The 26,005-nt window shown below is 45.3% G+C and overlaps 1 protein-coding gene across 1 annotated transcript; it reads left to right on the top strand.

The window, feature by feature from the left end:
• The first annotated feature begins 200 nt into the window (after positions 1-200).
• LOC307210941 (uncharacterized protein) lies at positions 201-26,005 on the top strand. Its single transcript, XM_079967145.1, has 14 exons — positions 201-604; positions 2,985-3,080; positions 4,034-4,264; positions 4,913-4,935; positions 6,988-7,106; positions 9,224-9,253; positions 11,047-11,555; positions 14,705-15,151; positions 18,099-18,194; positions 19,107-19,343; positions 21,424-21,446; positions 21,945-22,063; positions 23,423-23,455; positions 24,766-26,005. The coding sequence occupies exons 1-14, from the start codon at positions 206-208 to the stop codon at positions 25,275-25,277; spliced, it is 2,874 nt and encodes a 957-aa protein (XP_079823271.1). The 5' UTR covers positions 201-205; the 3' UTR covers positions 25,278-26,005.

The raw sequence follows: 26,005 nt of genomic DNA, 5'->3' as shown, positions 1-26,005 counted from the left end.
AGAGGGGTATCAAAGTGGGAATCGGCCTCTGTGGCTGGTTGTGAATAAGCAGTTGAGTGATGTTTTCCTTTATTGGGGCGCATAATACTAACCTGACTCTTGCTGCTGTTTTTTCCCAGGGCAGAGATACTGGCCTTTTGAGCTCTTTCCCCATTGGGGCTGCTTCTGAGTGCAGGAGAAAAGAACTCTGTTCCATAGTGAAGCTATGGCTGAGACCCCCAGGAAGAGGCTTCGGTTTGAAGCCACTTGCCCTGTCTGCCTGGCCTACTTTGCCAATCCTGTGACTCTAGACTGCGGACACAACTTCTGCCAAGGATGCATCTCTACATGCTGGGAGGAGGCTGGCACAGAAACCAGGTGCCCACAGTGCCGAGCAGCCGTCGGGCGGGATTTCAAATCAAACAGGTCTCTGGCAAGCATTGTTGAAATTGCTCAGCAACTGAATTCCATGGGCCTAGAGGGGCCAAAATGTGTGACGCACAAGGCGCCCATGAATTTGTTTTGCAAGGATCACGAAATCTTCTTCTGCCTTCTGTGTGACGCCGCACAACAGCACCCATGCAAAGCTGTGGTTCCCATAGACCAGGCTGTTGAAGAATATAAGGTAAGAATACGACATTTGATACGATTTGGGCATATAACCAATGCTACATTCTCAGAAATATCCAGGCCCAGGGTTCGAGGGCGGTGAGAATTCAGACTCTCCTTGTGGGAAGGCTTTATATTTGATCCCAGGTGTGTGTGGTGACTTTGCAGACACAATTGTATGGAGAAATATGTGCTCCCATGCAAAGCTGTTTGTGTATTAAGGTCATCTTCTATTAAGGCCTCTCCTCCAGACTCCCCAGCCATTCAGGAGAATGTTGCTGTCTGTCTGTCTGTGCAATTTCTGTGCCAGGGAGACTTTCCCAGTGCCGGCACTATTATATATCGCGTTGCATATGACGTTTTGGGGATGGCAGCCTTGTGGGCTAAATTTCCCCAACACTGGGCACACGCCTCAGCAGTGGCGTAGCTAGTCATTTGGGTGCCCGGCGAGGTGTGCGTGTTCTGCGGCCAGTGGCGGGGCCAGCTGACCATGGGGGCAGGGCAAGCCAAGGCAGGGCGCACTGCCTGGAGCCTCTTGTCGGCCTCCCCCTCAGCTGTAGGGTGGCTGAGGCGGTGGGCAGATGCAAGCCCCACGCTGCTCCAAAAAGCAGGAAGTCTGCCCGCTGCCTTCCCCTCAGGAGAGACGCGTGGCTCAGGCATGCTGCAGGCCCTGCGATGTGGCACCCAGTGCCGCCTGCCTCGCCTAGCTACCAGTGGCGTAGTAAGGCGGATGCGGTGGGTGCAGTTATTTTTTAAAGTGTCATAAGTCCATTATTTATTTATTTATTTTAAAAACACATTTTTTGCCTTTTTGTCAGCCCCCTCAGTGATGACACCTGGGGCAGCCTGCACCTACCACACCCCCTTCCTTTGCCACTGCATCTGCCTTTGCTCTGTGTTTCGTGTGAACTGCTCCAATGTTGTTTGACGTGCATTTAGTAAACCAGACCGTTTCATTTATTTTTTCCTCCATTAAAAATATCTGAACTTTTCCTAAAGATCAGTGCAGTCTAATCTAAACATCTGATTAGCTATTACTATTACTACTACTAATAGTAGTAGTAGTAATAAAGCCAAGTAATATGGTTTAAATATTATATTTAAACAATTTCAACTTTTTTTTGAGGTATGTGTGTGTGAATCATTTTTTTTTGGGGGGGGGGGAGACCTGTAAATACACGTCAACTCAGTGGCATATGCTAGACTTGGTATTGTTTAAATTTTTAAAATGAAGGTTCTACAAACTGTTAACATAATAATTCCAGCATGTACTAAGTATTTATATTTTTTTACAGATTCTGTAGCTGTGGTTCCTGCACTGTAGGGGGCTGAAGTTGGGTCCCTTCTAACTTGACAATTGTATGGTCTTCTGTCTAGGACCATCAGGGGTGGCATAGCAACTGGGCAGGGCTCCTGTGGATGTGCTGGTATGCTCAAGGATTATGGCTGCCCTGTGTCAAACCTTTCCCATTTTGTAGTCCTTCCTTCATGGAGTAAAATAAAAGTGGAGTATACATATACTGTTTGTATATGCATTGATGTTCAGGGAAGCTGGGACTCAGAGATTCCTTCTTACAGGCCCTGCCACACGAACAGGAGCACGGTTATCACTATTTCTTTTCTCTCTCTGTCAAATAAGCTTTTGGTGTGTGTGTGTGTGTAAATCTCTCAAAGTCAACAAATTTTGAACTTCTTTGAACTTCTGCCCTCGTACCTACAGGACCGCCTCTCCTGGTATGCCCCGCGGAGGACTTTAAGGTCCATAAATAACAATACTTTGGAAGTCCTGAGCCCCAAGGAGGTTAGATTGGCCTCAACCAGGGCCAGGGCCTTTTTGGCTCTGGCCCCGGCCTGGTGGAACACCCTACCACAGGAGATCAGGGCCCTGCGGGATTTGACATCTTTCCGCAGGGCCTGCAAGACGGAGCTGTTCCACCTGGGCTTTGGGCTGGACTCAGTCTAACCCCCGCCCCTCTCTTTTTTTTTATGGAACCCCTTATATGGGATTTGTATATAAATTTTCCCTCGGCTATATTTATATATACTATATTTATATTCAGTGTTAGCCGCCCTGAGCCCGGTCTTGGCCGGGGAGGGCGGGGTATAAATAAAATTATTATTATTATTGTTAAGTTGTGGGTGAACATATCAGATGACACAGCAATTCTTCAAACAGCTCTTGTTTATTCACAGGCCAGAACAGAACTGAACTGAAGGGCTCAGTCAGCCTGCTTATATAGAGCTCCAGTACAATGTAACTGTAACAATTTTCTAAAACTATCCAATCACTGAACGTCACTTTTGATCCCTTATTTGCATAACTATCTACAGTATCCCCCCGCTGGCCCAGGGTGAGAACTTCAGTACATAACAATTATTATTATTATTATTGACAGGATCGGATTTTTCGCTGCCTAGAAGTTCTGAAGGAGGGGAGAGAAACCATTCTGCAGTATACAGAGAACTTGGAAAATGAAAGCCAGGATCTGCTTGTAAGTGCCGATTTTTTAATTAATTAACATCATATCTCTCTTCCTCCCAGAGGAGCCCAGAGACCACTATTTGTTGGAACTGAGCAAGTAATGGAACCAACAAGATGGTTAAAAGCCATGAGGCGTCCCAGATCCTCAGCATTACTTGGTTTCTTTTAGAAATTGCCGTATTTTTCGCACCATAGGACGCACGGGACAATAGGACACACCTTGTTTTAGAGGGGGGAGAACAAGAAAAAAAAATTCTCCCCCTCTCTGCCCAGCGCCCCTTCAGCGAAGCGGCAGGAGGCGCTACGCAGAGAGGGAGAATTTTCCCCCTCTTGTTTTCCCCCTCTAAAACAAGGTGCCGTTTAAGGTGCGTTCAGTCGCCTTCAGGCGGCTACCTTGGAAGCCTGGAGAGCGAGAGGGGTCGGTGTGCACTGACCCCTCTCACTCTCCAGGCTTCAGGTTCCTTTCGCCAGCCCCAAAGAGCAGGTCGGGGAGCAGGGGCAAGGCGCACAGCGGAGAGGCTGCTGCCATAGTCGCACGTCACCTCTCCAGCTGGGAGAGGTCGCGGGGCTATGGCTTCTTTAGCCCCACACGCGCTCTCCCAGCTGGAGAGGTGGCGCGCGGCTAAAGAGGCTGCTGCAATAGCCGCGCGTCACCTCTCCAGCCGGGAGAGGGTCGCGGGGCTATGGCGTCTTCGCTCCATAGGATGCACACACATTTCCCCTTTATTTTTGAAGGGGAAAAAGTGCGTCCTATAGAGCGAAAAATACGGTATAAGAATATTTCACAGAAACATGGAGAGTGATATCTTAATGATAGACTCTTAAATGTTTTTAGGAAATTCTTCCCTGATGGATGTTGATGCCATTTTTTATGCCCTTGGTATGAAATCCTATCTCTCTTGATGGTGCAAACATGGATTATGCTGGCCTGATTTTCTGCTCTTTATATTCTGCTTGTTGCAGGAGCTAATGAAAGAAGAGAAGGGGAAAATAGTGGCAGAGTTTGGAAAATTATGCCAGTCTCTGAGAGATCAAGAGAAGCTTCTTCTGCAGGATATGGTGAACGTGGAGAAGTGTCTTGCAGTGATAAAGAAAAGTTGCCTGTGCAGGTTCTCTGAAGAATTGGCAAGTCTTGGAGGTTTCATTCAGGATATGGAAGAAGTGTCTCAGAAGCCAGAAATTGAATTCCTTCAGGTAGGAAGAGTAGAAACAAACTATCCAAGGGGAAAGCAAACTCCATATTTTGGCATTTCTCCATTTGTATATACCATATGAAGGAGCCCAATTTTATGATTGTTGTTTATGAGGTTTGTAGCATACAACATCCCAGATAAATGTCTAATTTCACTTCACTGTGGATCAGTCTGATAGAATAGGTTTGTATTTTTTTTTAATTCTGTGGTCATGTGTGTGCTCCTAATGCCCTCCTAATTAGGGTATTTTTTGCAATCATTCCCTGCTTGTGGGTATCTGCCAACCTCATGTTGAGAACAGGAGGATGAACCCTCAGTCTGATCCAGCAGGACTCTACTGATGTCCTGTTTCAGGGCTGGAGACTTATGTTTTTAATATTATTCTTACTTTATATACCGTATTTACTCAAATGCAATGCGCACCTTTCTTGGCCAAATTACGTTGCAAAAATTAGGATACGCATTAGATTTGATGGCACCAGCAAATACTTTTTGGGTTTCAAGGTTTTGAAAATTGAGGTGCGCATTTGATTAGATGGCATATTAGATCTGCTTAAATAAGGTAATGCTGTACTTTGGCTCCCTACAGAGCCTGAAGGAGTCTTTATAGTACATTGAAATCTCTGTTCTTTCTCTCTTCTTTCTGTAGGAAGCTAAAAGCATATTGCAGAGGTAAGTGGATCTCACTAATTTCTTGTTCACACATTGCACTTTTCATCCTTGTACAGCATTCCTGTTTCTAATAGTTTTCTTCTATTTCCACTTGCTTGGGGTTTTTCAATTTAATTTTATTTTTTACCTGCCTTAAGAAAGGCTTTCTAGTTATAATGGTACCTCGCAAGACGAAATTAATTCGTTCTGCGAGTTTTTCCGTCTTGTGATTTTTTCGTCTTGTGAAGCACGGATTTTGGAAAAGCTTCAAAAATCTCCAAAGTCTTCAAAAACCTCAAAAAAGGCTACCACACCGCATGCTATGAGTTGCTCCTTGAAGTCAAGTCGCAACTGTGCCCCCTGAATGCACGGTTTTAAGAAAAAGGAAACAAACTTGCAAGACAAAGGAAACAAACTTGCAAGACGTTTTCGTCTTGCAAAGCAAGCCCATAGGGAAATCCGTCTTGCGAAGCAACTCAAAAAACGAAAAACTCTTTCGTCTTGCGAGGCATTCGTCTTGCGAGGCATTCGTCTTGCGAGATACCACTGTATTTGTTGAATTTTACCCCACCCCCATTTATTAATACAGCTGATCAATGTTTTTTTTCCCTGGGGGGATGCAGAGGTATGCATATCCCTAAACATTTTGTGAATCTAAGTTTGGCCTCATTGAGGGCCAGTATTTCAATATGAGTAGGAAAATGAGAGTACTTCTAAACATTATTTTAGAAAAAAAGCACTGCAGCTGATGGTAGTCTGGGTGTCGTGTTTCTCTTTCTTCTCTTTCTGCTCACATTAAATCAATCTCCAAGAGTCTTTTGCATGCACTTTATTTAGATTCCTTCTACTTTCAGTCTGGCTTTGGAACAGAAACCGCTTTTGTTGCCTTAGTTGTGGATGATCTTCACTAGTGGGTGGATGGGGACCAGTGCAAACTGATTGCGGCTGATCTAGATCCCTTCCATTTTGACTTTCAGCCTGCTCTCTTGGCCTTAGAACCTGTAGGTTCTCACCAAGAAAACTAGCACTAATACGCCCAGGAACCTCACTAAAATGCTGGAGAGGGTGCACCTCCACAGGCACATACCTCCACATGTGGTGGGAGTGTCCCCAAATCCAACTATTCTGGACAACAGCCATACGAGAAATATGTAAAATAACCAAGCAAGTATTAGAAACCACCCCAGAATTGGCCCTACTAAACATCTTCCAAGACAATAATGCCCACTTACACCACAAAGAACTCATAACCCAACAACTTTCAGCAGCCAGAAACACCATAACCAGACACTGGAGAGACCTGTCAGGAGTAAGCATGGACCAATGGTACCAAATAGTATGGGAAACAGCCCTACTAGAAAAATTAACCAATAAACTGAAACCGACGCAGGGCATATAGAAGAAGACGCCTTCACCCCGGTATGGCTCCCCTTTATCACATACACAGCCCGACAATGACAAAAATCCACCCACAGCATACAAATCAATATGGCTAACCTGATCCAAAACACCCACCCACCCCACTCTCACATGAAAACAAAGACCACCAAAGGAACACAACTGAACAACAGAGAACCTGCACAAGCAATGCTGACACAAAACCTCACATATATTAAGTAAAACAGAAACATCGCCACCCGACCCCACCCCCACTCATCTCCGCCCCACCTCTTTCCTCCTTTACTTCCTAATGTCTCAACAAATGAAACCGATTTGTAAAAAAAGTTACATAGGGGGGAAAATAAGAGAGAGAGACATTGCACATACTTTTGTAAATCAAGAAAATCTTTAATAAAAATACATTAAAAAAAAGAACCTATTGGTTCTCTTGGATCTCTCAGGTGGCTTTTGTTACCATGTTATCCTTCTGGGTCATCTTGAAAAGGATGGGGATTGGGGGTGCTTTGTTGAAATGGCTTTTCTCATTCCTGAGAAACAGGACTCAGAAGGAAGTTTCAGGCTTAGACGTGAGGCTTTCTGCCATTCCACTGTATTCCAAACCTTTCTTGTGCTTTCCTTAGGGATTCTGAATTGCACCAATGAAGGGGTAATACTGTACTGTTTTCTTTCCAGATATGATAAGAAGAAGCAATTTGAGAATCTGTTCTTTTTCTACACCGTGCTGAAGTGGAGGATTGAGGAATTTCGTGATAGAAATATCTGTCTGAATAGTATCGTGCAGGAGCTAAGGGGTATGAAAACAGGGGTTGGACATTGGATCTTGCCACAGGGGCTGGAACCAAAAGTGGGAGAGGCCGGCCACCTGTCAATCTTGTGATATCATTTGAGGTTGGCTGACTTAACTGCTGAGCTGCAGCAGCTTTGGCATGAATTGTGTTTGAGTTTTTTCTGTGGCTGATGTCACACAATGCTGTTTTGCTAAGTGCCAAACCCGGCAGGCCTAATAAGGTCCACTGGTTGGAGGCTCTCTGCAATTGTATTAACAAATAGCTGCAAGGATTCTATACTGGATATTATTTTTATTTAAAAGCATTTATAAACCACCTGGTATTTTTGAAATCTCTTAAATCAGTGCAAAGTAGAAAAACAAACAGTATCATTAAAACAATAGTACAGTCAAAACCCAATAAAACAGTAGCATGAAAGTATATATCTGACTAGGGCCTGCTTGAAACAGACCCACTGAAATCAATGAAACTAAGTTGGTCATGTCTATTAACTTTAATGGGTCTACTCTGGGTGAGACTAGCATTGAATCCCACACAAATAAAACAGGAATTCAGATTTCTCAAACGCATAAAACAGGGTCTGATGTTATGCATCAGGAAAAGCAAATCTTTACAAGATGTCTGAAGCAATTGATGATTCCTGCTTCGTCTACGGCAGAGGAAGGGCATTCCATAATATAGAGGCATTGACAGAAAATGTCTGTTTCAGGGTCATCACCCTATGACAGACACGTTCAAAGTCCGTTTTGGGGGCCTTTGGGTTTAATCCGGCCACTGCGGCAGTTTATTTCCTGGGGTAAAAAGTTCAACAACATCAATCCTAGAAAAAAAAGCTCAACTTCAATCCCAAAAAGGTCAACAAGTTTGTCCGGCCCTCACGCGTGTTCACTTCATCTAACCTGGCCCGCCGCTTTAAAAAAAGCTTGGGCACCCCTGCCCTATGATATTCTGAAGAGGTTGGTGCCATAAGTACAACTTCCAGATGATCTAAATGATCTTGCAGATGTTGGTGTGAAAAGATCTAGGTTAGCGTGGGGCTTCTGGAAAGAAATGTGGCAGCGTCCTTTCCTCACGCATAGTGGTTGGGACCTGTGTATCCACACACACACACACACACACACACACCTGTGTTGCTGGACTACAACTCCTATTATCCCTGACCATTGGCCTGGCTGACTGGCTGAGGCTTGTGTGAGTAGTAGTCCAACAACTTCGGGGGGGGGGAGAGATTTCTAGCTGGAGTGTTCCTCCCAGAGCTGCCCTTTAGACCTAGCAACCGTGCTTTCTCCCACCCCAGCATAATTTACATGGGTAGGATGGTCCTTGGACCTGGGTGAGCGATGGGGAGGCAGCAGAATTATTTTTTTAAAAAAGCTTTACCCCCCCTCCTTTTCCATTCCGTTCCAACATACCGACTTAGATGCTATTTTTAGATGTTATTTTTTCTTCCTGGCTTAACTGGCAGATTAATTTCCCCCTCCTCACTTGAAGCATGTTCAAAACTTAAATCCAATTTTTCATCTTAAGAAATGGAACTTGGTGCGCTTGCGGGGACAGCAAGATCTGAACTCCCTCGGGGGCTTTCCATCCAGTGCCCCCACCCCCTCCTTCTTTACGAACTTGGGGGTGGTTTATTGGGCATCCGGGGATGAGAATGCATCTTCCCTTACACTGTGAAGAATTTGGGAGGCTGATTACTCCCAACTCAGCCTCTAATTGCCTTGTGGGAGCTGGAGCGATGGTATTGCCGGCCATCTTCCGTGGCGCCTCAAGCGGAAGCACTCAGTTTATCTATTAAAGAGAGTCAAAACAAAATAAAAAAATTCCTTCCAGTAGCACCTTAAAGACCAACTAAGTTAGTTCTTGGTATGAGCTTTCGTGTGCATGCACAAGAAGTGTGCATGCACACGAAAGCTCATACCAAGAACTAACTGAGTTGGTCTTTAAGGTGCTACTGGAAGGAATTTTTTTATTTTGTTTTGACTATGGCAGACCAACACGGCTACCTATCTGTTATTAAAGAGAGTGATAGATCTTTTTCAAAAATATTTTTGCGACAAATACAATTGTGTGACATTTTATCTCTGTTTTCTTTTCTCTCCCCTCATCCCGGCCTCCAGGTGGTCTAACTGGATTTAATGCAGCCACAGGTAATTTGGGGGACTGGTGGAGGACCAAATTCACAGAAGGGATAGGGACGTCTTTTTTTTTTGCAGAAAGTTGTTATTTGTGTTTTATGGGGGTTGCCAGTTTAGGAATGTTAAACAGATTAACCCATAAGTTGTCCACACGCAGGACACAGGACAGCCTCATAGACTGCATTGCTTGGGAATTCTACGAAACCAAATAAATCAGTACAGCTTTTAACATCGGTGCAGTTTTGAAAGATTCTGTCCTCCATTTTGGTTCAAAATGACACCCAACTGTATAAAAACTTCCTTCATCTTGGGAACCATAATGCAAAGCTTGGTTACAATATCTTAAGAGCCACCCAAATGCGAAGCTAACAGACAAACCAATATGACAGATGAGGGCAAAAGCCATTTTCTGCTCTTGTTGTCTAGCCAATGGTATTGCACTTTTGATCCAAAATGATTAGTAGCCATTGCTAAACTCATTCCACAAATTTGTCTAATCCTCTTTTAAAACCACCTAAGGGCTTATTGTGAGGGCTGGGCCCTGCTGAGGCCATCACTTGCAGTCTTGGCTGTACTCCTTTCTGGCAAGTGTCATTCCATGACTGAGAGACGTTTCTGTTGAGATTTTACCTCAGAGTTTTACCTCAGAGGAACGAGAGTTGTTGTAAAAGGACTAATCAAAAGACATTGAAGAAGAATTAGGTTACCTTGGTAACCAATATATCCCATAGCACATACACCTAACTATAAATCCTGAGACTTGAGTCTCTCTCTTTGGACTCATCTGCATTCGTCAACTTACGATGTTATAAATGCATTATAACAGATGGTGCCATAGAGCTGAAATCCCAAGAATTTCCATTGTGAGCTTTTATAACGTTTCTTTTCATAGTGTTTTTATAGGTATATAGATCCAGCCTTTGCATTCTCTTTCCCTTCCCTCACACACTTCAAATTCCTATTTCCTAACTGCTCTTCACTCACTCTTAATGGATTCTTTACGGTTTTGGAATGTTCCTGTCAATCACAAGCACATCCTCACAGACTTTCTAGCATTTTCCCTCAGCACAGCTCCCCTTGCACCATCAGAGCTGGGCTGAGAGAAAAATGGCTGAAGCAAGAGACCATGAGAAATGTGACTTGAGCCTTTAGGTAGCATCTGATTTCCTCCCCAAAATACCCTGTATGTGGCAAGGCATAATTTTGTCATTCACGTATATATGTATAGTACAGTGGTGCCCCGCAAGACGAATGCCTCGCAAGACGAAAAACCCGCTAGACGAAAGGGTTTTCCATTTTTTGAGGCGCTTCGCAAGACGAATTTTCCTATGGGCTTGCTTCGCAAGACGAAAACGTCTTGCGAGTCTTGCGATTTTTTTCACTTTTTTCTCCCTTTTTCTAAGCCGCTAATAGCCACTAAGCCGCTAATCCGCTAATCCGTTAATAGGGTTGCTTCGCAAGACGAAAAAACCGCAAGACGAAGAGACTCGCGGAACAGATTCTTTTCGTCTTGCGAGGCACCACTGTAAACAGATTTGCACACATAGAAACATAAAATTGTAAAGCTGGAAGGAACTGAGGGTCCTTTATTCCAACCCCCTCTCCATTGCAGAAATCTCAACTAGATCATCCATGACAGATGGCCATCAAACCTCTACTTAAAAACCTCCAAGGGCAGGGAGTCCAGCATCTCCTGAGGAAGTCTGTTCCACTGTCAAACATCTCTTACTGTCAGAAAGTCATAAGTTGAAACAAAGCCTTTAATTATGCTTTTTATTTCCTCTCCATCACCCCAATCCCTTCAGAAACTATAACACTGGATCCAAAGACGGCTAGTCCCCAACTCATCATTTCAAGGGACTTCAAAAGTGTGAGACACGGAGGCAAAGATCCAGATCTGTCCACGAATCCTGAGAGAATCTATGACGACTGGCCTTTTGTGATGGGCTCCCAGGCCCTCAGAGGGGGCAGATATACCTGGCAGGTCTTTTTGGGAAGTGAAGGAGACTGGGCTGTGGGAGTCTCCCAGAAGAATGGTTCCTCAACTCCGAAGAGAAATGAGATATGGCAAGTTGGGAAGTGGGATGGGGAACATTGGGCCTCCTGCCCCTCATGTTACCGGGATCACTCTCTGCCTTTCAGTGAGGAGATCCAGAGGATCCGAGTTGTTCTGAACTGCAGGGTGGGACAGCTAGTGTTTTATGACGCCGATTCGGGAGCTGAGCTCACTGAATTCAAAGATGTCAATTTTGGAGGACGAGATGCATTCCCTTTCTTTCGACTGTCTGAAAAGGGGTATATCGCCCTCATTTCCTAAAGGTCTGCTCTCGTAGGATTTTCTGGTGTTACTGTCCAGGTTGTTGTTTTTTAAAAATCAAACTTTTTATTGGACAAGAGCACCTATGATAGCTCTGCAAAGGCCCAGACCAGCTTCTAGTCAAAGTCTCTGAACTAACTGAAACCGGAGTCTGTTTTTCTTTGCCCGCCCTTTCCCAGATTTCCCTCGGCAATTTATTTCTTTAAAAAGGAGACGTAATCTAATTGAAAATAGCTCTTTATCCTAAGCAATGGCAGAAGAGTTTTTATACAGTTTTTCAGGACCCCAAATTCTGCTTTCAGAGCACACTTACTCTGAGGTAAAATCCTGTTCAATACGGCTTCGCAAAGATGTTTATGATTTCAGCCTATTTCACTTTCCTCTCTCATATCTCACCCTTCCCTCAAAACGCTTGGGTGGATTGGATTGTACATTATTCTCCCCTACCCAATTCATAGTTACAACTCTGTGAAGGAGGATAGGCTGAGAGGGAATGAGTGGCCCAGGGTTCACTTTATTTATGTTACCATTTGGGTGTGTACCACACACCAACTGGATTTTATCAGGAGCTTTCTTTTTTTCTTTCCAAATGTGTTATGGAGACTAATGTGACGGAGTAATTCCTTTTGTAATGACAATGTCCCCCTCCCTTCTTGATATGTACATCCACATTGTGGCTGAATAAAAGTGTTAGTCTTTTAAGATGTCTTGGTGGTGTTTTTGTTGCAACAGACTAAAACTGCTGTTTTATTCAAGAAACAGACATGGGACGACTGGAGAGTTACCTTCTTCAAACATTAAAAACTTCCCTAAACAGGGCTGAAAAGTCAGATAGTTGTTTATTTCCTTGACATCTGGTGGGAGGGCGTTCCACAGGGCGGGCGCCACCACCGAGAAGGCCCTCTGCCTGGTTCCCTGTAACCTCACTTCTTGCAATAAGGGAACTGCCAAAAGGCCCTTGGAGCCGAACCTCAGTGTCTGGGCTGAACGATGGGGGTGGAGACACTCCTTCAGGTATACTGGGCCGAGGCCGTTTAGAGCTTTAAAGGTCAGGACCAACACTTTGAATTGTGCCTTTGAGCTGTTACAATGCTTCGAAGAAAGAACAAAGTGCCGCGTGTTCATACCTAATCCTAACTACTGACTTCACAGCCCTTGATTTGAATTGGGCTTGTTTTCTCTCCTATATTACGCTCTGGCTGAAGCCTTCAGCCAGGAAAACATACAACCCGAATCTGGATATCTGAGTAGCAATCTTCACACACATGCCTGAAGATAGGACCAAGCAGAAGCATTTATCCAAAATGGCAAACAAACAATAAGAATAAATTCGATAAAATTACATAGATAGTCTCCAATTCAAAACTGCTCAGCCTCTTCCCCAGGTCTAGATGTGCCAGTGAAAGGCTGAATATACACCATCCATTTAAACCACATGCCTCCCCCCACCTCTGAATTCTAGAAACTGGTTTGTTAAGGGTGCTGGGAATTGCAGGATAAATGATAGTTCTCAGGCTTCCATGTTTCCCTCTGCAAAACAAAAAACAAAAAAAAAACACCTATAAAAAACTATGAAGCGCTGGTAGAACCCCCAATACAAGATGCAAGGGGAGCAGACGGGAGCTCCTTCTGTCAGGCAAGTTCAATTGCTTGCATTGATGGAACAATTTCCTTAGTGCTAAGCTGAATACAACCCATTGTTCTTATAGTATGGTAAAAGGTAAAGGACCCCTGGAATGTTAAGACCAGTCAAAGGCGATTACAGTCATACCTTGGGTTACAAATGCTTCGGGTTGTGCAATTTCAGGTTGCGCACCGTGCTGAGCCCGGAAGTACTGGAATGGGTTACTTCTGGGTTTTGGCGCTTGCACATGCGCAGAATTGCTAAATCACGCTTTGCGCGTGCGCAGAATCATGACCCACTTGTGCGCAGACGCGGTGCTGTGGGTTGTGGACGTGCTTCCCACACAGATCACATTCGCAACCCGAGCATCCACTGTATGGGATTGTGGCGCTCATCTCACTTCAGGCCGAGGGAGCCGACATTTGTCCACAGACAGCTTTCCACGTCATGACTAAACCGCTTCTGGTGCAATGGGACAACGTCATGGAAACTAGAGCACACAGAAACACTGTTTACCTTCCCACCACAGCGGTACCTATTTATCTACTTGCCCTGGTGTACTTTTGAACTGCTAGGTTGGCAGGAGCTGGGACAGAGCAACGAGAGCTCACTCCGTCGCAGGGATTTGAACTGCCAACCTTCTGATCTGCAAGCCCAGGAGACTTGGTGGTTTAGACCACAGCGCCACCTGTGTCCCTGTGCTTACACAACCCCTGCTTGATTCAAAGACGGGATTCCTTGCACGTGCCACAAAAAGCCACAATTTGGGGGTATTGTAGTGTCAAGTGTTCCAGTAGGTAACACCATGAAATAAGGTGCACTGCAGCAGTTCTGCCATCAAGTTGTAGAAGTCCATTTTTGCTCCAATTAGTAGATGGCAGCAAGAAAAGAAAAAAAAGACTCTGCAGCTCCTGTAACAAAATAGAAGTTACAGGCTAGGCAAAGCAAAGTTGGCATTCTATGCACAGTGACTGACAGCTGGGAAGGTGTTGTTGTTTAGTCGTTTAGTCGTGTCCGACTCTTCGTGACCCCCTGGACCAGAGCACACCAGGCACTCCTGTCTTCCACTGCCTCCCGCAGTTTGGTCAAACTCATGCTGGTAGCTTCGAGAACACTGCCCAACCATCTCGTCCTCTGTCGTCCTCTTCTTGTGCCCTCCATCTTTCCCAACATCAGGGTCTTTTCCACGGAGTCTTCTCTTCTCATGAGGTGGCCAAAGTATTGGAGCCTCAGCTTCACGATCTGTCCTCCCAGTGAGCACTCAGGGCTGATTTCCTTCAGAATGGATCGGTTTGATCTTCTTGCAGTCCATGGGACTCTCAAGAGTCTCCTCCAGCACCATAATTCAAAAGCATCAATTCTTCGGCGATCGGGCTTCTTTAAGGTGTGCATGGGGGCTTTGCTGGAAAAATTTGTTGGCTTTAATTTTAAAATAATGGCTGAGTTGTAACACACAGACAGAATTTTCGAAATGTTTCTTCTCTCACTCATGCCCATCATTTCAACAGGAGTCCCCTTTAAGAGGCTGGTCGTTGGCTGTGATGATGATTTCATTCCAGCGTCATTCTCAGCCATGGCTGCTGCTGGTGCTGGTGCAAATCCCATCCAGGATCTCTGTCATGAAGCCACTTGCCCCATCTGCCTGGAATATTTCCAGGATCCAGTGATCATCTCAGGGTGCGGGCACAACTTCTGCCGAGCCTGCCTGACCCGGTACTGGGGGCAGCTGGAAACGGGGGCATCGTGTCCTCAGTGCAGATATACGGCTCAGCCGAACAGCGTCCAGCCAAACCGGCAGCTGGCAAATGTGGTGGAAATAGCTAGGAAGCTCAACCTCCAGGGCGGAAAGGGGGAAGGAGGAGAGCAGGGAGTCTGTGAGATGCTCCAGGAGCCCCAGAAACTCTCCCGCAAAGGCCACAAGCCCCTCATCTGCGGGGCATGCGATAAATCCAAGGAACATGGAAACAAGGTAGGAGGAAATCATTCTGGATCTTAGTGGTGAGTGCGAATAGCTGTCGAAGTTTTCTGTGGATTCACCCGTTTACATTCTTGCATTTTGGTATGTAAATAAGTGCGTGGGGGAAGCCTTACATTAACTCTTTCCCTCCCTGTTAGGCTCCCATTTGGTGCCAGGGTACCAAAGTGGAAACAGCCTCAGAAAGAGGAAATTTTGGGGTGACCGTGGCAAGAAGGGAAAGCAAGAGGAATGGAAAACAATCTCAAGTGTGCTCAGATGAGCAACTTAACTCAGGATGTTCCAACAGCTAAACATATGCATTTGGTGGAACTTTCTAACTAGCTCCACCCAGATAACATATTATTGTTGTTGTTGTTTGTTGTTTAGTCGTTTAGTCGTGTCCGACTCTTCATGACCCCATGGACCAGAGCACGCCAGGCACTCCTGTCTTCCACTGCCTCCCACAGTTTGGTCAAAATTATTATTATAGCAATCAATTAATCCAATTAATTAATTAATTTGTACACCACCCTTCATACGAAGATCACAGGATGGTTCACAACATTAAAATGCAAGACAAGAACAAAAGATACATAATAAAAACAAGAACAAAAACAAACCATTTTTTTTAAAAAAAATTCCTTCCAGTAGCACCTTAGAGACCAACTAAGTTTGTTATTGGTGCATGCACACTTCTTCAGGTATCTTAGTTGGTCAGTTAGTCTCTAAAGTGCTACTGGAAGGAATTTTGTTTGTTTGTTTGTTTGTTTCGAGTACAGCAGACCAACACTGCTACCTACCGGTAACAAAAACAAACCAGTAACCCTTCTCCCACAAACACTTTTAAAAGCTCATTGAATATTGACTATGCAGAATTAGATAAACTAACAGGAAGCACTCGAAACCGGCAAGACCAGAAATTCACAGAAGACTGGAGTAAATTTACGAACTATTTGAAAAGTAATTGTGAACAACAGGCGAAGTTTGTAGGGTTGCAAGAAGTTTTGTGAGGAGTATTATTAGAGGTGTTGTAAAAATGGACAAGGGGGAGGATGATTTGTTAAGAGATTTGTAAAGGCAATATAAAGTGAAGAAATGCATAAGAAGTGGTTAAAACGGTGGATCATCAGAGGTGCTGATGGAAGTCCAAAAAGATTGTATAAGTGATAGGTTTTGTGGTACATTTTATAATTTATATGTTAAAATTAATAAAAAATATTACAAAGTAAAAGGTCATTGAATATTAATAAGCCAAAGGCCTGGTTATAGTTGAACTTTTTTTGCCTGGCAAGTGACAAGTGCCCTCTCTTCCGCCATGTCTCAAAAAAATCATGTCAACCTTTCTTTTTTCACTCAATTCCTATCCGCAATAGAGAAACAGGGAGGGGTGTGTGTAATGCCCTCGTGCTCTGTGAGGAGCTGGCTCCAGGCCCTAGGCCCCTTGGCAGACCAACTATGAGTTACAAAGATGTCTGCAAATGTGGCATGAAAGCTTGGCAACATTAACCCCACCGTCCGGGAATCCCTTGCAGATGATCGCAGAGCCTGAAGAGTCAGGTTGTGTATCCCGTATCAGTCTCTACAGCCACAGCAGGCGCTGTAACACTCCAACAGTTTGACTTCACCCCCGAAGGTGCACTCCTCCATTGTCTCCCGAGACAGGGATGCCATCAACAACAAGCTCCCTCAACTGCTTGGGGTTGATCTCTCACCTGCCGCTGACTCCTTCCCACTTTTTCACAGTCCTTCAGGGCTCTACCTGCAAACAGGGAGTGTGTCAGTGTGTCTCTGTGTATGTACAGTCATACCTCTTGTTACGTTCGGTTCAGGTTATGTCTTTTCAGGTTGCGTCCTGCGGCGACCCAGAAGTACCGGAAAGGGTTAGTTCCGGGATTTGCCGCTCGCGCATGCGCAGACACTCAAAATGACATCATGCGCATGCACAGAAGCGGCGAATCACCACCCGCACATAGAATCATAGAATCATAGAATCATAGAATCATAGAGTTGGAAGAGACCACAAGGGCCATCGAGTCCAACCCCCTGCCAAGCAGGAAACACCATCAGAGCACTCCTGACATATGGTTGTCAAGCCACTGCTTAAAGACCTCCAAAGAAGGAGACTCCACCACACTCCTTGGCAGCAAATTCCACTGTTGAACAGCTCTTACTGTCAGGAAGTTCTTCCTAATGTTTAGGTGGAATCTTCTTTCTTGTAGTTTGGAACCATTGCTCCGTGTCCAACCTTTCTCCCTCCTCTATGTGACATCCTTTTATATATTTGAACATGGCTATCATATCACCCCTTAACCTCCTCTTCTCCAGGCTAAACATGCCCAGCTCCCTTAGCCGTTCCTCATAAGGCATCGTTTCCAGGCCTTTGACCATTTTGGTTGCCCTCCTCTGGACCCGTTCCAGTTTGTCAGTATCCTTCTTGAACTGTGGTGCCCAGAACTGGACACAGTACTCCAGGTGAGGTCTGACCAGAGCAGAATACAGTGGCACTATTACTTCCCTTGATTTAGATGCTATACTCCTATTGATGCAGCCCAGAATTGCATTGGCTTTTTTAGCTGCCGCGTCACATGCGGAGACACGGGTTGCGTTCTGCTCATGTTGTGAATGGGGCTCCGGAACAGATCCCGTTCGCAACCATAGGTACCACTGTATTCATTTTGTGTTCTGTCTTCTCCCCTATGCTGTGAATGTGCTGCTGAAGTAAAACTAGTGTCAGATTCCCACAGGCATTTGTAACTGGTCACTGTGAGAAGAGGAGGATGGCTTGATCCAGCAGGTGCTTCTTATGTTCATAATTCTTACCTGATGGTCTGTGTCTGTTTCCAGAGGCTGTAAGGCCAGAGGTATCCCCAGACACTGGAAGGGATGGCAGGAAGCAAACAAGCCTCTTTTTCACCTCCTCTTTCTCACCCACCCACTTGAACTCTTATTTTCTCCTCAGGATCTGATCTGTACTCGCCTGGAGGTACTGAGGAAAGAGAGAGAGAGAATTCTGGCATACAAAGCCGACACGGAAAGAGAAAGCAGAGACCTGCTTGTAAGCGTTGCCTCATTTTCAGCTACTGCTGCAAGGGGAGCGAGTACTTGAATCAACAAATACAATTCTTTTCTGGAGTAATATAAAATGGAGGCATCCCAAAAGTTCTTCTGTCCTGCTTCGCAGAGCTATCTGTTGTTTGGAATTGGCCTGGGGCAGATCTACACTCGTCGCTTATAACATTAAAATGTGTTATTAAAATGTGACGCCAGGGCGAGCCTCCAATAATGGAAAATTGCAATTCAGGATTATAGAACGTTATATATTTTTTTAAAAAAGTTTTGCAGATCAATGTAGATCCACCCCTGGTGTCCTGTAAAAATTCTTAATGAAAGGCCTTTCTAAGGTTGGGCTCTTGTCAATCTTTAGCAAACACCAACCTTCTTTAAGTGTTAAAGTAAACATGTGAGGGGGCTGAGGGCCCTGGATTCCCGCCTCTCCCCTCAATGTGGAAGGCAGTACTTTTGTAGCAACGCTTTTATGTCTGCGTAGGTTCCCATCCCATTCTCTTTCTGGTTTTATAGCCCAAAAAGGCCCTCCAAGTTTACAAAAATCAGTACTGAGATGGTCCCTGCCCTCAGGCTTACAGTCTGAAAAGATCTGACACACACAGAAGACTCAAAACGTTGACTTCCATGAGTTGGAACGTAACAGAAATGGCATTGAGGAAAGGACAGGCCTTGAGTACTTGTCCCTGCTATATCCCAACTTGTTTATTGAAATGCCTGAATAAGGCTGGGTGTTGGTTGTGGTGTGTAGAATATCTGAGGTGCCCTTCCAGTGGAATTCTCCCCTGAGATCTTCAGATGAAGGGCATGATTATGATGATGATGATGATAATTCCCATAACTTACCTCTTGTGATGTTCTAAAGACATCTGATTTTCCTCCTCTTTCCAAATGCTTCTTTTAGCTTTTAACAGAAATGGAAAAACAGAAGACGGCCGAAATGTTCAGACAATTACGGCAGTTTCTGGAAGAGCAGGAGCAGGTTCTTCTGGCTCAGATGGAAGAGGTGGAGATGGAGATTGCAAAGAAGAGGGAGGAGCAGCTGGCCAGACTCTCCAGAGAACTCTCCTCTCTCGAAAGGATCATGCAGGAGATGGAGGAGAAGCACCAGCAGCAGCAGCCAGCAAGTGATCTCCTGCAGGTCAGATTAGGACAGAAACAGCCTCGTGTTGGACTGATTCCAAACCTTGGACCGCTCCATTCACTTAAAAAAGCAGCGGAAAGAAAGCAGAGTGTGGAGCGGAGAGCCAGGTCTCTCATCAGAGCATAGCTGTCAACGTTTCCCTTTTTAAAGGGGGAATTCCCTTATTCCAAATAGGGTTCCTCGCAAGAAAAGGGAAAAGTTGACAGCTATGCATCAGAGTGAAGCAACTTGCCTAGGGAGCAAGCTCTCCTAGAGGAGGTGCTGCCTGTGTCATGCCCACTTCTCATTGCCAAGCACCCACCACAAGAAGTGGCGGTAGTAGCTGGCTGGGCAAGGAAGCGTCGACGGTGGTGGAGGCTTCCCAAGAGCTGCTGTACCTCTCGCCACCCCCCTGCCACCACCTCACCAGCACCACCACACCCTCATAACTCCCCCATCACAGGCGCCGCTGCCGCCACAACAGCCACGTCCTTCCCCTCAACGCCAGTGACTGTGGTGGTCCTCTCCTCTCCTTACCCCTGAGGTGCCACCTTCCTCCTCTCCCTCTTGGGGGCAGCCCAGGGGTTTTCCCCAATTTCCCCTGTTTTAAGTCAACCACCTTCCAAGTCATTAAAAGGACACCACTTTCCTTGTTGACTTAATTATCTCATGTAGGTTCCCCACCCACTCCCATGGGAAAGCAGCAAAAACAACAAAAACTGCCCTCACATTTGGGGGAAATGACATCCCCAATGCTTGTGTGGTGTGTGCTAGGCAGGCCAGAGGGCCAGAGTTTGCCTATGCCTGGTCTGAGCCATCTTCATTTGGATCCCTTCCAATCGGGAATCAGGCCTCATCATGGGACTGAAACTACCTTGGTCGCACTGGTTGATGATCTCTGGCAGGCTAGGCACAAAGGTGAGAGCTGTTTCCTAGTTCTGCTGGATCTCTCAGTGGCGTTTGATACCATTGACCATAACATCCTTCTGGACCGTCTTGAGGGGCTGGGAGCTGGGGGCACTGTCATACAGTGGTTCCGCTCCTTCCTCCTGGGCCGTTTTCAGAAAGTGGTGGTGGGGGATGAGCGTTCAGACCCCTGGGCTCTCACTTGTGGGGTGCCTCAGGGTTCTGTCCTCTCCCCCATGCTTTTCAACATCTACATGCAGCTGCTGGGAGAGATCATCAGGGGGTTTGGGCTGGGTGTTCATCAGTATGCGGATGATACCCAGCTCTACCTGTGAAGGTGCTGTGTGAGTGTCTGGAGGCGGTTGGAGGATGGATGGCAGCTAATGGATTGAGGTTGAATCCCGACAAGGCAGAAGTACTGTTTTTGGCGGACAGGAGATGGGCGGGTGTGGAGGACTCCCTGGTCCTGAATGGGGTAACTGTGCCGCTGAAAGACCAGGTGTGCAGCCTGGGAGTCATTCTGGACTCACAGCTGTCCATGGAGGTGCAGGTCAATTTGGTGTCCAGGGCAGCTGTTTATCAGCTCCATCTGGTACGCAGGCTGAGACTCTACCTGCCCGCAGACTGTCTTGCCAGAGTGGTGCATGCTCTAGTTATCTCTCGCTTGGACTACTGCAATGCGCTCTATGTGGGGCTACCTTTGAAGGTGACCCAGAAACTACAACTAATCCAGAATGCGGCAGCTAAACTGGTGACTGAAGGAGCATCTCCACCTCCATCGTTCTGCCCGGACACGGAGGTCCAGCGCCGAGGGTCTTCTGGTGGTTCCCTCGCTGTGAGAAGCCAAGTTACAGGGAACCAGGCAGAGGGCCTTCTCGGTAGCAGCACCCGCCCTGTGGAATGCCCTCGCACCAGATGTCAAAGAGAAAAATAACTACTGAACTTTTAGAAGACATCTGAAGGCAGCCCTGTTTAGGGAAGCTTTTAATGTTTAATAGGTTATTGTATTTTAGTGTTTTATTGGAAGCCGCCCAGAGTAGCTGGGGAAACCCAGTCATATGGGGTATAAATAAATTATTATTATTATTATTATTATTATTATTATTATTATTATTACTATTACTATCTTCATAGCATGGCCTGAGGCAGGCACTGAATTCCTTCTCCTCTGTCTCTCTCTCTTTCCTTCTAGGACGTTGGAAGAACCTTGCCGAGGTAAGTGGATCCCACTCACGGTAGGTATCCTGCCACCACCAGTCACCCCCTCCCTTGCTTCACTTCCCCATCACTATTTCCCTCCACTCTAAATTGCTAGGAGGGGAGACCCCACAAAAAACCCCACACAATAAAACAGGTGTCTGAAGCAACATTGTCTTCTCCATTTGCTCAACGCCTAGGTCCAAAGGCAACATGGGGGTCCCCTGGATGGGGTTTGGACGAATAATTTGATTTGGTTGTACATCTGTGGAAGGTCCTGCTGAACCTCTGCTCTAAAACCAGTTTTCAAAATATATGTAGCTTGTGAAAGCCAAGGTCCCTTTCAACTCCTCACGTCTATGATTCATTACCTCAGGAAACAAATATTTGAGCTTAACCGTCACAATGAGGAAGCTGTTGGTCTCCCACGCAAAATCCAGAGTCGGCCACAACTGGACCTAATGGTCAGGGGTCCCTTTACCTTTCCTAGAAGTTAACATTGTTTTTATCCACCAGGAGTGAGAAAATGGAGACACTTGTGAGTCCAGTGGCCTTCCCTCCAGAGCTGAAGCTGAGGATCACAGAATTCCATTATAAAAATCCCTCTCTGGAGGAACTTATGAAGCAATTCAAAGGTAATGAAGAATGACTGCAAGGATTTTGTGCCAGGCATTATTTGACTTCCAAAATTAATGTGTCAGGTTCTTATCATATTTTATATTGTTCTTCCTGCAGACACCAGTAGCACAAGCAAAGCTGCCATTTCAGGGGCCAAGAAACCATTTTCACCCAGAATGCCCTATATATGTTGTCGTTATGGGGCACTGGGGGGGGGGGGAGAAATTGGGGCTGCCACAAATCAAGGCCGTTTGCACTAAGCGTATAGCAAAGCCTAGATGTTCTGTTCCAACATGTGTCAGTTTACATTTACAAATACAGTGGTACCTCAGGTTAAGTACTTAATTCGTTCCAGAGGTCTGTTCTTAACCTGAAACTGTTCTTAACCTGAAGCACCACTTTAGCTAATGGGGCCTCCCGCTGCCACCGCACCGCCGGAGCACGATTTCTGTTCTCATCCTGAAGCAAAGTTCTTAACCTGAAGCACTAATTCTGGGTTAGCGGAGTCTGTAACCTGAAGCGTATGTAACCCGAGGTACCACTGTAATCTCCTCTACCCACACTGAATTCCAATCCTCATAATAATTGCAAGCCCAAATCATCTTTAGACTTCATTTCTGCCGATACTGAAGCCCATTTCACTGTACGATACTGACATCTGCTGAAAAGAGCTTCAGAGGGAGCCACGTGAAGCTTGTTCTCATATCCTGACTTTTGCTGTGAATGACTTCATTTCAAGTTTCTGCATCCCGGAAAGGATCTCCCTCCATTCCCTTTCTGTCAAGGGTTGCATTCCATTACAGAAACATTTTTGGGCAAAATACCCACCCACACCACAACCCCTATTCTGATAAATCCTGGATGAGAATGAGAACCTGGGGAATGAGCAGTGAATACTGGACAGTATATTTACCTTTCTCCATTTCCACATTTTTAATACAGTGGTACCTTGGTTCTCAAACTTAATCCGTTCTGGGAGTCTGTTTTGACTCCCGAAACGATTCGAAAACCAAGACATGGCTTCCGATTGGCTGCAAGAGCTTCCTGCACTAAAGTGGAAAATGCATCAGATGTTTGGTTTCTGAAAAACATTTGCAAACAGGAACACTTACTTCTGGGTTTAGTAAATCAATGGCCTGCTTATTTTATGCTGCTGGTGTTAAGTACACTTTGCCACTTCTGAGCTGCATATTTTTAGTTAACTTTAATCTGTCCTCCATATTCTTTTCTGGTTGTTAATTACATGTTCCACTTTATATTCTACTCCAAAGAAGGAAACAAGAGAGGATTTGTTGCGAAGTGATTGTTTTTGTACAATATTTATTTTAGGTGCAACCTCATGGAGCTTCTGATTTATATCTTTATTTTTCCCACAGACACTCTGTTAATGAGACAACAGTTTCAGAAAGGTAAATTTTCTATGGAGGATGACACTTGGGGAGGGAATGGAGACTGGTGTTTCGTTGGCATCAAACAGTCTGTTCTGCAGACTTTGGAAACGCAAATTGCTTTATTATCGTTATGAGCCCTAACGATAATTTAGATTTAGAGGGGTTGTGACAGAAAAGGAACCTACTGGCACATGTGGTGGTCTTGTAAACATGTATCCAAATGTTGAGAAGTGGTGATGAAGGAGATTTCTGAAAAAAATAGACCCCAAATTGTGTCCTTCATCAATTTGGATGGATTGAATATGGACCTAATATAAAAACAGCTTACAATCCAGCTCCATTCTGCTTTGCTGGATACTGTCTTCTCCCATCCTTGTGGATCAGCCATGACAAGTGGGTGGGACCTTTCACTTATCACTCAGCTGATGTCAGATGACTGACACTTGCTCACGCAGAAGAGCTGAGTAAATGTTTTCCAGGTGGTTTTGCTTCTTGTAGAAGACAGCTTGATAGACACAAGGGGCACATTATAAATATTTCGACAACAGAAACCCGATTCATATGTGGTCGGATTGTCCATTAGTTAATGAATTTTGGAAACAGATTGTTATAGAAATTTCGGGAATTGTGGGTAGGAAGGTGGGAATATCTAAATTAATGTTTCTTATTAGTCTGAGTAGCACCGACTTAAAACAAAAGAGGAATGTAAATGGGTAAAATTGATGGCAACTGCAGCCAGACAGGTTATAGCAAGTAACTGGAAAAATGCAGAAGAGCTAGGGGTGAACCAATGGAGGAAAAAACTGAATAATATTATAATTTTAGAATATCTGTGAAAATACACAGAATGAAAGGATTTAAGGTCAGTGAGAAAGAGGAGGATTGGTTTGAGAAGATATTGAATTATTTGGGTAGGTTTGAACAATTTGGGGCAATTAAAATGTTAAAAGTTAAATAAACCTTGTGGATGGAGGAGTGTTAACGTATATAAAATTGTACATATGGTTGATTTGAATGTTATTATTGATTATGTATACCCAATGTATCAGCCGCCTGGGGGGTTTCACTGTTTGTGTTTTGGTTGTTAGTAAATTTTAAACATTAAAAAAAGAGAAAGAAACCCAATTCACTGAGATTTATTGTGGGCAAGTCTTGGAAGGAGGAAAGGAGAATCCCAGTCCTGGGTGCAATGCAAGAAAATCTTGCTGATTTGAGATGGATTGTGATTCCCAGGATGTGTTATGTATCCAGATGCCTGTCTGTCTCTCAGACTGATTCTGCCTCTCCTTCTCTTTTCCTCTTCTCCCCCCCCCCCCACTTTACAACAGCAGATATAATTATGGATCCAGACACAGCTCATCCTCTGCTCATCCTGTCTGAGGGTGGTAAAAAGGTGGAACGGGGAAACAAACAGCAAGACCTGCCCGACAACGTTGAGAGATTCAACAGACTGACTTCGGTGCTGGGGTGTGAGGGATTCACGGCAGGGAGACATTTCTGGGAAGTCATTGTGGGAGGGGAGGGGATGTGGGCTTTAGGGGTCGCCAGGAAGTCTGTGAGGAGAAAAGGCTTCTTTCCCTTCAGTCCCGAGAAAGGATTCTGGGCTGTAGGAAAGATTAATCATGGGTATTGCGTCTTGAACCCTCCCGATTACCTTCCTCTGAGTGGGGAGCCTGAGAGGATCCGAGTGACTCTGGACTATCAAGGGAAGCAAGTCTCTTTTTTCAATGCTGAAACAGGAGCCCTGATCTACACATTCTTGGGAGCCTCCTTCTCTGATGAGACCCTCCTTCCTGTGTTTTGGGTGAAAGAGAAAGCCCACCTCAGAATTGTGGGATAAAAGGTAAAGGTACCCCTGACCATTAGGTCCAGTCGTGGCTGACTCTGGGGTTGCAGCGCTCATCTCGCTTCATTGGCCGAGGGAGCCGGCGTTTGTCCGCAGATAGCTTCCAGGTCATGTGGCCAGCATTACTAAGCTGCTTCTGGCGAACCAGAGCAGCGCACAGAAACGCCGTTTACCTTCCTGCCGGAGCGGTACCTATTTATCTACTTGCACTTTGATGTGCTTTCGAACTGCTAGGTTGGCAGGAGCAGAGACCAAGAAACGGGAGCTCACCCCGTCACAGGGATTTGAACCACCCATCTTCTGATCGGCAAGTCCTAGGCTCTGTGGTTTAACCCACAGCGCCACCTGTGTCCCTGAATTGTGGGATAGCCAACCTCATATAACCAACATGCTTAAGTCTAGTTAATGTACTAAGGGGTTAATGCGATAGAGTAAGCTGTCCTGCCAGGCTTAGCTAGGGCACTCCTTTGGAAGAAGATAATCAAAGCATTTATTCAACATCAGTCTACCTGAGAAGCTCACTGTGTAAGGTCAGAGCAGGCTGCTGCAGCTCAGGCTGCATGGCTGTTAGAATCCACTCTTGAGTTCCTATACCAATAACTTAGGAGCTTTCACCATTGTAACGAAGCCAGGTTTTACCGCCTGTGTTTTCTGGCTGATGTATGGAAAAACACATGAACCTGACCTCTGAAGAGTTTGTAAGTAAACCAATTTTTAACTTA

This window comes from Podarcis cretensis (assembly GCF_951804945.1).
Source record: "Podarcis cretensis genome assembly, chromosome: 2".
In the NCBI taxonomy this organism is placed as follows: domain Eukaryota; kingdom Metazoa; phylum Chordata; class Lepidosauria; order Squamata; family Lacertidae; genus Podarcis; species Podarcis cretensis.
This window is presented reverse-complemented; position numbering and strand designations above follow the sequence as displayed.

Coding starts and splice junctions, on each gene's coding strand:
- LOC307210941 (XM_079967145.1), top strand. CDS start 206: ATGGCTGAGACCCCCAGGAAGAGGCTTCGGTTTGAAGCCACTTGCCCT. Junction 11,556..14,704: donor GGTATATCGCCCTCATTTCC/TAAAGGTCTGCT, acceptor GTCCCCTTTAAG/AGGCTGGTCGTTGGCTGTGA. Junction 23,456..24,765: donor GAGACAACAGTTTCAGAAAG/GTAAATTTTCTA, acceptor ACTTTACAACAG/CAGATATAATTATGGATCCA.